Here is a 13483-nt window from a genome sequence, read left to right on the forward strand (position 1 = left end):
TGTTAAAGTGGCATGTTGTGCATTGCCATGCACACATGACAGGCACCGTGCGGTGCCTGCCACCTTGTGCGTGGCAATGAAGGGGGGTAACATAGGTACCCCCCAAGTTCAGCCACCCACCCCCCGAACCCCTGGGGGCCCGCAATGGGTCCCCAAAGTGATTTACCGTATTCCTTTCCATGGCGGAATCTCCGCCATGGAAAGGCATACCCACCACAAGCATCATAATATGGATGGCAGTGCCTGCAAGGCAACGCCATCATATTGTGGGGCTTTTCCGCCCGGCCGGCAATCGTGCGGATTGCCGACCGGTGGAAAAGCGGCTGACGGACTTTCCGTCGGCCGCAGTACCCCCCGCCATGGTAATATGGCGGGGGTAAATGTAGTTGTGATGGCGGGCAGATTGCCACTGCCGGCCGGATCGCCACTGCCGACCGGGCGGTGGCAATCCGCCCGCCATCATAATAGGCCCCTTTGTGTAGGGGAAGCCTTTCAGAGTCAGAACTGATTACAAACCGCTGATTCACTTGTTTAAAGGTGGCAATGGTTTAGAAGATACTGTAACATCAAAAATATCAAGGTGGATGTTGGCAGTCAGACATGGAAGAAAAGTTTGAAATGGAGTATATGGAGTGCGCAGACTTTAGAAATTATCGTGGAAGGAGTGTTAGGTGGTCAGGAACAAGTGTCACTCAAGAAAGAAGAATGGGAAATTGCAATGGAAAAGGATTCCTTGTTGGGGACAATAAAAGAGTGTGTAAAACGGATGGAAGAGTGAGATGTGCCACAATAGGGAAATGAATGTCTACTACAAAGTGAAGGAGGAATTGAACATATGTGAAGGGATCTTGGTGAGAATGAGTCAAAGAATTCCACTGGCAAGTCTAGGCATGCTTATAATCCAAATAGCACATGAGTATCATCCAGATCACAACATGAACCAAAGGAGATTGAGACAGTAATTTTGGTGGCCTAAGGTGAATAATGCAGTGACAGAAGTGGTGAAAAACAAAAGTGGTGAGATAGCCTCATGCAGGATGCATGGAGTTGGCTGGGAAGAAAAGGGAAAGACTAGTGATAAGACTTTCTGGGCCCAACAGCTAGGTCTGTGTCTAGAGACAGGTACATAATCATTCTAATAAATTAATAAATTACCACACTAGGTGGTTTGTGATCAAAACTATGAAATCAGATTCCTTGAAGAAGTCTTTGTGGATGAGGAATTTCCCAAAACTTTAATCTCGTATAATGGAGTGCAGTTCATGTCCAGGAATATTGTAAAATTCTTGACAAGGATGAGAATTGTGCATGAAAGAGTGGCTATATATATAATCCCAGCCCCCTAATATACCTCTGTAAAAAAAATTGCTGCCCAGAGATTTTTATTTGTGTCTTTGTACCTTAGAGAAGTAATTTAGTTTGGGCAGGCATCGCTGATCCGGGCTGAATTTTTCTGGACAGTATTTTTAAAAATGGCGGATGTGTTGCAGTGATGATGTAATATTTCAGGAACCACGACCTTCATACTTCATTTTGGTGTCAGAGCATATCGACAGGGACATCCTTTTGTAGCACAGGTTTTGAAAGGACATATACGTGTAAGTTCTGTGGATAGAGGCTTTAGAAATTTTGGAGGTTTTACACCTTATCAATATCTTCCTAACCAAATTCACACGGATCTTTCTCTACATATGCATGATCCAAAACATTTACACATATTCTGATCAAGTAGAATGCTCTTTTAATATGCCCACACACAGAATAGCATGGCGGTGGAAGGTCACTTAGTGGGACTAATCTCTGAAACTCACTGTACCAAAGATTTTCAAATGTGTGAGAGTCTTAACTAATTTTCCACACATGCGCAAGGTATTTTTTCTAAGTCTTTAAAATCACATTTTTCTTATGTCTCAGCAAATCCTTTTAGAAACTTCACAGGTTCAGCAGTGAAAGCTCCAAGCTTTGTTCCAATTTTGCCCATGGTGTCATCACCCGTAAGATTATGTGCCTTGATAAGAACAGTGAGCCTCCCTAGGTCAAGTTTCTTGTACATAATATGAAGCGGGATTAAGCACTTTTTCTCGTCTGACACATAACGTATCCATAACTCTGACAATCCTTTCGTCTGACACATAACGTATCCATAACTCTGACAATCCTTGACTAATGGACATTGCAACAAATCTAAGTAGCACAATAATAACATATGTGTCAGTTCACAGTGCAATGAGTCAATTGGAACTATTTCAAACAGCCCACTCAACATGTGGCACAACACGAAGGTCAGCTTCCTCCAATTTGCTGTTAAGTTCTCGATCAATGTGGCCCGTACCATTTGAACATAGCTCTGCAGGCACCAACTCCTCATTTACAATAATTCCACTTCCAATAATTGGAAATTCGGTGTTTACTGAAACATCAGCAATTTTTGGGTGATTTAATATCTTCAAATTCATCTTGTCCGATGATGATGACCAGAATTTATCAAGTTGCACAGGTATAGGTGTCGAATTTTTGATGCAGGAAAAGTCAATTGTTCTACTTGTTCCACATTCCCCTGATTCTCTCACATTCTCTGACAGATAGTGCAAAATACCTGTCAAAGACAATTAGCAGCTCTTGCAAGGTGCACACTGACTTTTTTTGCAACCTGTTTTGTAGTGGCAGGTTGGACCACACTCTTACTATAGAAATTGAAGCGTGGAAGTGTAGCTTTAGTGATTATGTCAAACTGCTTTTTCTCTTTCAATACAAATCTCTCCTGCTTCCGTTCTGCATATAGCTTTGATCCATGTTCCAGGATATCTACTAGACGTGTCTTTTTTGGTCACAAAGTTGTGTAGTCGCACAGGTTCAGTCATTTTTAAATAGGTTTCTGCGCTGCTGCATGAAATGAAGAAGGTTGTGAACTTGTTCATTAAAACTCCCTTCTCTTTTCCATAAGTTTGTGGGGAGGAACAGTTTCACAATGATCCATTAATTTATCATGATAAACTAGCTTCCAATGAGCAACATATTCACTTTTTCGTGTCTGACCAACAATTCCCTTGGAGCTTTTCGGTGATCTCTGGATCGTCTGTTCCAGTTTCATATCTGGAGCCACTGCATTGAACCTTCCCTCTCTGTCTTTCACCACCAAATGTTTTTGGATGAATTTTCAGTAGAGGTATGATTTTTCCACCTCTAGCTTCTTCACTCTTTCTAAATACCAGGACCAATACATATCAGGTAGTTTATGCACTCTAATTCACAAAACACAGTAATCTGTGACTCCAGTCTCACGTGCAGCTCCCAATCACCTTCCCAGTCAGCATTTACAATGTTTTTCACTAGAACTATCATGTGTAAAATATTTCCCCAACACTTACAAAGTTCCAATTTTTCATCGCATTCTTTGACAAAACTCTACAAACTTGCTTTCAGGTTTTCTGTTTTTGAACTGAGTATATTGAACAATGCATGGCTTTGCATTATGTCTTTCGAATCAAGTGCACCCTGTGTCTTGTTCACATCTGAGATAAGATATGCAAATCCTAATTTATCATTCTTGTTCTAGAAAGCATTCCAATTCAATATTTCTATAAGCTCAGATTTGATGAGCATACCTTGTAACAAATTAACATAATGATTTCCACTCAATACTGACTGGACAGTTTTGCTTCCAAAGATTTCAGCATCAATAAGTGCATCGTCTGTGCCACATCCACTGAGATAACTAACTACACACTGCAATGCAACTTTTGTCACGTGGTAAACGCCCATCATTGAATAAAGGTCATCAAATTCTACTGGGTTGCTCATAAAAATGTCAGTTGCAATATGGGAAACACCTTCATCGCATAAAATTGGCAGGATAGGTTGGTCTTCAAGCTGAGCATGCACATTTTGGACATTTTTCAGAGCTGTGTATACTGTTGTGCAGTTTGTGCCTGGAGATGGTATTACTGGTAAAAACCCAACCTTCTTCAGTGGGACAGTATTCTGGGAGATCAGAGCATGAATTCTAGCCCACGGAGAAACTGGCTTTTCTTCATTCTTCAGTCCGCACCGAATAAGCGATATGATACATTCAGTTAAATCAGCTTTGCAGACTGCAGCATCAGGTAGAAGAAGATCCTTGTCCTCAGCCACTTTGAAACTTTCTGGTAGACGGGACATGTTGATGGGTTGTAGTTATTTTGCACAGGTTGGAAAGGCAGTTGAGTTATAAGTTTTAAGCTTCGTTTATTAAGCATACAGCTGACGCGGCTTGTTGTCCAGCAGCTACTTCATTGGTACAGTCTTGGAGAAGCACCATGGCAGTATATTGTGTGCTGGATGTTCCAAAGAAGAGCTGTCTTCAAAATCAAAATTATCAAGAGCAGCAATTATAAATCCTTTCATGGTAAAGTGACATGGAAGTGTTGTGCTGTCGGCTTCACAGGATTTTATAGCATGAGCTGCTATCACAGTTCCTGCTCTGTACTACGTCATTATAACTTGTTGATACACCAATCCTATTCATTGAAGTGGTTAGCTGTCTACTTTTGCACTTGTCAAAGATTGCGTGGGCAGTCATCGAGCTTTCTTTTTGCTGTGATGTATGTCAGAAAAAATGATTTGAAAAAGGCAGTACATTTACACAGCATATTCCTGTTGGTTCATGAGATTGTCTTCCACTTCTTCACTTATATTTTCAAAGCCATCATCAAAGTTGTCGGCTTCTGTTCTCAACTCAAGGACTTTAGTTTCTAACAGTTTTGCTTTGCTGATATTAATTAAACAAGGATGCAAAAAATGTTAAGAAAACATTAGCCTTTTTTGTTTACTTCCATGATTTGTGGAGCTCTGGGGTATCATAAAATGTGTCATTAAGTCCAAAATCTAAATCAGGGAGTTTCTTTAAATGGTTACTGCAGATTTTACTGCATCCTGTGATCTTATTTTGGCAGCAAGAACTTCAGGAGTCAATTCAGCTGAGAACACCATAAGTGGCTCATTTCATCAATACAGTTTCCTCATTGTTGGCTATTATTTCTCTGATCTCACTGAGTGTGAACCCATAGCCAGCACTCAAGAGCAGCTTTGAAACTTCATTTGCTTTTTCAAGTAGTACAAACTTAACTGAAGGTTGGGGGTTATGCTGCTGCTGGGAGCTCATTGGGAGCTCATTGTACATTCATATTTTCGAATGTATGCATGCATGCAGTTTTGGTGGGCATACATAACCACTGCAAATACATTTATCTGGCTGCTTAGATCAGCTTCTTGGCTGAAAACTTCATCTTGAAAGAAACTAGCTGCGTTTGTTCTTTGAGACTCGCATACTCTGTACTTTTTCTTTTGTCAATCCCTTTGGCCCTTATTCTGGAGAAACCACAGAAAACACATTGAAGATCCTCTGCTTTCTGATCAGTTGTTAGAGGTGGATGAGGGGTAGCCATTGATCTTCTAAGTTGATGGGCACCGGGTTTGGCGGTCATTGCTTTCTCAGAAGACTCAGATTCTTGTTGTGATTTAATGGTTTCTACTATTTTTTGCCAATTTTTTTCCAGGATCTTTTCCATTGTATATGACTTGTAGCATTTGCTGTTTCAATAATAAAATATCTGATCCTCGTCACCCACCAGTTTCAGTCTTTTGTAAACTTTGTCTTGCCGTATTTTTGCAGCATCTCGAACTCTCTTCTGTACATGGAAGCATTTATCATATATGGGCAAGTCTCAGAATTTAGCATCAATTGGGAAAAATGAATACTATACCCAGTGAGTAATGGATGCCAAGCTGTTCATTTGTAAGTTATTTTAGAATGGGAAAAAACAGTTTTACATTCCTGGGTCTCCACGTCACCAAAGATGGAACCAGATTCTACTAACAAAACTTAGCTCTAGATCTTTAAAAAGCAGAAATGATGGTCTGGAAAGAATTCTGTTGTCACTGCTAGGAACAGCAGCACTTCTCAAGATGATGGACTCCCTAAGAGCCTCTTTCTACAACAGAATGTCCCATTTTGGGTATAAGATTCTTTCTTTCAGGAAATAAATGCAATACTGAGGGATTTGCTTTAAGAAAGAGGTCGGACCATGGTATCTTTAGAAATACTGTATCAGGGAAAATACAGCGGCACTAGAGGTTTACTGAATATCTGCAGATACTACCTCGCATCACATCCAGTAAATGAGTGGGTCTTCAGCCATCTGTCAGGTCCATCCAGGGCTGGACAGACACAAGATGGTAAGGGGGAAATTACATATTACTTTTTAGGTGTCAGCAAAAAGGTTGTATATCTACCCCAGCAAAAGTGGTAATAAAAGCATGGAGAATAGTGAATATTTAGACAAGCTAGAAAGCTAAATTTACCAGGAACATCACACTGTAGGTGAGTAGATTCATTCCAGAAGACAATGGTCATTGGGGATTTGGGAATGGGACCTGATTACTACCTAGAGGTTGGGTGATGTGTGAGACAAAAAATATGCTGACCTTTGCCTAAATGCATCACGAACATGAACTCTCAAAAGACGCAATTCTTCAATTACCTTATGATACGTCAAGCAGTAAGCAAATAATACATAAGGTAGTGATTTGCAACATTACACACCCATCGAAAGTCGATTGCTTATAGAAAAGGTTCCAATAAAGTCTGTCTACATGACATGCATAACTCTTACTAGTAGCACAACCTTGAAAAATTTAAGCAAAATTAGAAAAAGAGAGAGAATTGAGTGAGGAAAACGAGCACGACTTCCTCGTTTACCCAGGAGAAAATGCAATAAGGGCAGGCTTGCAACTGGTAAAATTCAAAATTAATTTGCAAACAAAGTATTACACTAGAACACAGCTGGATAAATACATTTAGATAGTATGAAATGTAAATATCTGAGAAACTGTGGGGAGTCAGGTATTCTCGATTATACAATGTTGCACTGCCCAAAAATACAACAATTCTGGAATAAGGTCCCATAACAAATAAACACCATGGTGAACACTCCTAAAATACAATCCCCTGAAACAGCAGTGTTACAAATATGGGAAGATACAGAGGACTCCAGGTATAACTAATTATTTGCCAAAGTCTCAGTAGCTGTTGTTAAAGAAGACATTTCACAAAAAAGGAGATGGTCCATAGTCCCATCGTAAAACTTCACCTCCAACACAAAGCAATAAGGTGAGCAGAGACTCCCGAATGTATACTGTAGCAGCCTAGACAATTGCCATGTATGGCAAGTAAAACATTTTTTACCAGAAGAGTAATTTCACTGGTAGCTGTATAATTTATCACATTTATATTTCTGGATTGTATGTTAAGAACAAAAATACAATACCCATTAAAAAGAATACAAAATTATGTCAATTCAAAATTGACGGTACAATTGAAGCAGAATATGGCTCTGTAGAGTCTGATCCTCGAGCAACTAGGAATCGTTTATGACCACTTCAAAGTTTATATTAAGAAAGTATGGTGAGAGCGTATATCTTTGTGTACTTATTGGGATATCGTCAGCGAAATTGTTTTTAAAACAGTGTAAAAATGATTTGTACAGAACTATCTATGCAGATGTATTATGCATTGAGAAGATAATTATTGCTTTTTCGTCTGGTCAAATAGCAGTTTTGGATGTTGAGGGGTGTTGGAAAAAAACACCAAAACAATACCTAGAAGTAACGGTCTATGCATTCTGAGTAGAGGGGACAGAGGTGTCTGTCAGTGATGTATGTGATATTGCTATGCAACTCATTTATTTCACATACAAAAATGCATTGATATCGCCTATTAGTGTTTGTTCTTAGAACTGTGCAAAAATGGACATCCTCCCTAATGAATTGTATCGAAAATGCAATTTGCTACAGAGTGATCAATTCTGTTCATTGATTGAAAGAAAACAATGGCATGCACAAAATTGTGAAGTCAATAGGGTAGTCACGCTCTTGAGGTATTCTGTAACATTCATTTTTTTGAACAACAAAGCTTATGTGGTCCGATATTATTAATTAAGCTATTTGACCTTAGGTAGACATAGATGACAAAAACTAGGCAAATGTTTTCATATCATAATCCCTTAGCTTGAACAATACATTAAGTGACTAGTTACACCACTAAAGGAAGTTCGCCTGTACTTTAAGAAATGATTCAAATCCACAATACCTTTACTCGGTAACCTGTAAAAATTAAACTCATAATCATGTGCTTTATGTAGTGATGGCAAATGCACCACCATTTATTTTGAAAGAAGTTTATGGGTTAATTAAATCACAATCGCTAAATAAAGTCTGATGGTTGAGACTGGCTGCAAGTCTACCCTAGCATGTCTCTTTCTAAACCTACAATAAAACAGCAGACCCTTTCGAAAGTTTCATCATGTGTCCTAGGCAGAAATATTACTCTATGACTTAATAAAGGGTTATGTATTGTCTTCAGACTTTAGGAGGTTTACATGAACATACAGGCGTCTACAAAAAAGTTACAGTATTTAAAGAATATATATTTCAGAGATTGCTCTATATTCAGTCAAAATATCACTATATGCTGGTGTAATGTCACTTAAATAATTCTCTTTTTACGATGTAGTTCATTCTGCATGTACACGCCCCTAAATGTTTAGGAGAGGGAAGCTGACTCAGAAACAGACTATACATCCAGACCTGCGGAACCTAGGGCCTAAGCCCATGGGGGAGGGGAGGGGGGAGCATAGTTTGCAGCATAAAGCCTGATTTGAGCTGGGTTTTTCAGCTCTCTCGTACTTTCTGTAAGCTGAAGCCTAGGATTCAATCACTTAAATATAATCATGGCCACTGGAATTATGCAAATCTGTGGAGTTTTTCGCATAACAATGGATTTGCCACAACTGTTACAAAATATGCAGATATTAACAAAAAATTGTTTCTGGAACAAACGTTACTAAAAGCATTGGGACGTGTTCACGCACAATGGAAAGCGCTTTGCAAAGGCCAACCGATCACCTTTCTGCTCCTTATTTCTGCATTTGGTAGTTAAGCTAATACGGAGGTGACATGTTTGCCCCGACAGTATTGATTGCCATGTATAAAGATTACAAAATAATGAAGTAATACAAAAAATGTGACTCGTTATACCGCATCATTTGCCTTTTCCTGCCGCGTAATTTAGTCCACCCTGCTTCACTAATTTGCTGCTCACCTGTCGCATAATTACAGGAGCCCTCAATATTTAGTTTGTGGTGTGTGCCACATACTTTTGCACTGGTACCACTATTGTATTATTATTCTTTTTTCGTATAAACCATGGAGTAGCAAAACCACACTTTGTTTATGCATCCGATAGTACCTTCTGCAGGCGTTCCGACGCTGCTCCCTAGGCCCAGAACAGCGATGCTCTGATTCCTCGGCTCCAGCATCATGGCGCTCTCTTCCCCCCTCACCCAGTGTGGCACCTTCACTGGCTCAAGGGCAACGTTCTCCAGACCATCTTTCTGCAGCTCTGTGTGCATGTATCTGATCGCCATTTCGAGATTCCGAGATCCACTGATCCTGTTACCGATGGCGTCGACAAAACGTGCGAGCCGCTCGTATGACCTGTTCTGGGCTTTGCCGTGCACAGCTAGATTAATAATTTCTTTGGCAATGTCAGAATAAGCAGCTATTTCTTTTTTCACATGTTTGAAAGTCCTTCGACGAGTTTTATCTCCAGACATGTTTCCTCCCATGCATAAAGCCAAAAAACAAAGGGTGATGACGGCAGCATAGTAAAGGTGCGCCATTGTCCCCAGCGAGTCCTGTGGTATGCGCTGTGGACGGAAATGACGTAGAGTTAGGGGCAAAGTAACAGTGCAGTGGACACTGAACACATAATCATCTACACATCACAACTGCATTAGCAGTACTTATGAAAAGAGGCATAGGTAATTTTTGGAACATGAATATAAAATACTTGTCTAAATCATTCGTTCCTCAAAGTCAGAAATATTTGTCAATATCCACTTACCTTGGGTCTCAAAAGCAGTTCTCATTCTTTTCCATGTTTGTTAATTTCAGGGCATGTACATTACAACTCAAATTTTTCCTTACAATGCTATTAGAAGAGCTCGTACGGTCGTACCTTCCCTCTTGGTTGAACTTTCAAGGACGAAAGAAACTACTGTTAATGGTTCACTGAAGTCAAGAGTTCTCGGTAAAATCAAAGTCAGCACTTCAGGTAGCAGAAAAATACATTTTACTTATCTGGTTTGACAAAACACAAAGGTATGACAAAGGTATAGGTTTTCAAGCTCTTAACATCTCAGTAGCAAATCTGTGTCTGCATTGACATTGACATTTACAGGGGTGGGCTCAATTCCTGATGTGGAATTTGTAAAAAATAGGGCCATATGTGTTTAGCGATTCAGTATTTGGAAGGGGCGTATTTAGGGCTCCCTTCCTAATACTGAATTGCCTTGGTATGTATGAATGTTTTGCGACCGAATCATAGTTGCAAAACATACATTTTTTACTGACCCCTCAAGGGTGCTGATAATAATTCACAAATGGTAACGGGTCCATGCGAGACCCCTTCCCCTTTGTGATTGTTGAAACAAACATTTTTTAAGAGCCAGCAGTGGTCCAAGGGAGGTCTCCTAGATGTCTTAAAAAATAAAACTTCGACGTTTTTTTTTCCTATCTGAACACATCCTGTTTTTCTTTAAGGAAAACGGGCTGCTTTTAAAACAAAAGTTTGCTTTATTAAAACACAATCACAGACATGGTGGTCTGTTGACCCTAGCAGGCCACCATCCCTGTAATAGCCTCAATTCCTAATGAGTCACAAATTACGACCTACCTGATTAATATTCATGAGGTAGGTTGACTGTGACCCCATTAGGAATCACTACTGAAAACGTGTATGTTTTCTTACATTAGGAATTGCTATTTCCTAATTGTGTTTGGTAAGAATTGTAATTAGGAAATCGCAATTCCTAAATTTTGTACATGTGGCCCCTAGTGCCTCCACCCTAGTCAATGGGATCCAGAACATCCTCCATGTGAGTCTGACACTGGCAGAATAGTCTCACATACACAGCTGACTTGGAACTATACTTTGGAAGTTTATTTCCTATATTCTGCACTCTCTTCTCTGGAATGAAACTTGATATTTCTCCTGAGATGCAAAATAATTGCAAGGAATATGGTAACTGCAAACAACAGGCTGAGCTATTGTATTTAATTTGCTTTGGAAAGCATTTGTGAATGTCGTGAATCACCAAAACACTTCAACTGTCTTATGCTACTTCTCATCAGTACCTTAATACCCTACAAAAAATAGTTTGTCAGATGTGATCCTACTGGCTCCTACTGTTCAAGTGATGTAAATGTACACCGAGTTCACAATCCTTATGAATGTATCTTTGCAGAAATAATAGTTCAAGGGAGTTTGTGGTCCTAATGAATAACTCCTTGTGAAACTAGCAAAGTACAAAAAGATGAGTTCATAGGCTTATGATAGACTACTTGTGAAAACTAACAAAGTACAAAAAAACAAATGTGTAGTTCTAACCGACAAGTTCTGGAAAGATAAAGTCTATATCCTTCTACATGTGGGGTGCATGGTGTAGCTATCTGATTGCAAGATGCCTTTGTCAACTTCTCAGAATAACTGGTTACCAGGACTCTAACATCTACATAGCAATTCCCGTCTGCAGCAACTATCTATCCATTTTGCCTAGCAAGGACACAATGTTCCACGAGGAGGTTACAATCCATGTGTTCAGGTTGGCTGCACCAACTGCAAGTCTTGAGTGTCCTGCGGCCTCACTGGACATGTAGATGTTTTTGGTTTAACTAAGGTATTTAGCGTAGGGCGTATTTTAGAGGCAGAAGCTTCTGACCAGGCCGCAGCCACAATCTGCGCACTTCTCGATACTCTTCTGATTATAAAGGGACACAAGTTTAGAAAATTTGCAATCATGCAGGACCGTCATACAGAGATAAGCTGTTCTACGCTGCATCTTGACTATCTCCTTTGTTTGAAATATAATGAGGAGAAAGCAACTCATTTGGCCCTACAGACAATATCCATCAACTGGATGAGCGCTGAAGGTCATACATTGTGTGACTGGCCCAGGGATGTGGAAGAGTAGTCTATAATGGAGGAAGGATGACTGGCTTTTGTGTGGTTCGATAACAGACTAATGGATGATCTGTCCAACTTGAAAGAATTCCGACAGGCATTAGTTAACCCCAAGATGTGTTGACTCCCTAAGTCTTTTGTTCAGCTGTATATTATAAACATTTACCATGGATATCAGGGGCTTAATAACTGTTCTCAATAGCAGATATCGAACTGGAGCCTTCTCCTTGGAGATAATGCTCAATAAGATATAGAAAAATTTTCATTTGACACTGTAAGTAGACCATGTTCCTTCCGATGTACACTTAGCGTGAGTTATGTAATACACAGGTTTTCACCGTTGATTTGTAAAAGAGTCTGGTGAATCAGTGGACTCATTTCTAGGGTACAGTATTTGATCTCATGGCCACAGATTCATATCCAGGTGAGTCCATTTAGCCTTTCATCCTTCTGAGTAGCACTGAGTTGGGTAAAAATAAACATTTGTTATTTAGTGCCAACTTGAGAGCGTTACAAATACACAGATATCTTATGACACATGTTTTTGCCTTCACTAATGTTTTATTTTTTGTATGATAATGGTGATAATATGTTCTGCCGGATCCACTTGTGTTGTAAAATAGCTTATTTCAAGCTTCCCTTCTGCAGCATGTTATTGGAAAGCTTCAATGGCTTTATCAACCTTAAACAGGAGTTTAGTTTGTGCATAATTACATTTTAAGTTTCACCTCATTCTTGGAAGATGTACATTCTATTCTTTGGAACAATTCCAATATCCTTGATTATCTGTCTACAGAGCAGTGATAACACCTGCACCTCAAGATCTATAATCTCCTACATATCCAGAACATCACCACCCCCAGCTATGATCCTAAGAGCCTTAGGAAGCTGTGATCCATGCTGCCTGCGTGGCCCAGGCAAGAGCACTGGCTTCAACAGTGGTCATGGCATGGAAGATTCTGACCTGAACCATGACCAGCGGGTCTGTTCTTAATTTCTAACTCTACAGTGTGTACCCTGGAAGATCATTTGACCAGGTCAAGATGATTGTGTGAACTTGTCTCTGCTTATAAACCCTAATGCCCCTTGTGAGCTCCCTGTACTTTTGCAAAGTTAAAGTGGGAGCTTTGCTCACTATAGGGATAGCAGCTATTGCATGTTTGAGCATATTACTTGCAGGTCATGAAGAAGTAACTTTGTCAGATGCAACTGTGGAAATTATGATATTTATGAGGACATTTGTCCTTAGACTAGCTGGATACAATGGAGAGAAATGGATTTGTAAAGGTATTTTATTATTCGATTAGTAGGCATCATTTTACTTATAAGCTTTATTTATCCATTTGTTATATTTATCGATAAATAATTAAATGGATGTTAGGAATTCGGTTTCCTAGATATTCAATGATTTCTTAGCTAGCACCT

At 39.6% G+C, this 13483-nt stretch overlaps 1 protein-coding gene across 1 annotated transcript in view; it reads right to left on the reverse strand.

Annotated features, from left to right (window-relative positions):
* CPQ (carboxypeptidase Q) overlaps positions 1-13483 on the reverse strand; it is a 1977691-nt gene that overhangs the window by 1761995 nt on the left and 202213 nt on the right. The window contains exon 2 of the mRNA XM_085605212.1: positions 9284-9743. Within this exon, the coding sequence (XP_085461338.1) occupies positions 9284-9716 (433 nt within the window). The 5' untranslated portion in view covers positions 9717-9743. The remainder of the gene's footprint in view (positions 1-9283; positions 9744-13483) is intronic.

Source organism: Triturus cristatus, chromosome 5_1, assembly GCF_964204655.1.
Source record: "Triturus cristatus chromosome 5_1, aTriCri1.1, whole genome shotgun sequence".
NCBI lineage: Eukaryota > Metazoa > Chordata > Amphibia > Caudata > Salamandridae > Triturus > Triturus cristatus.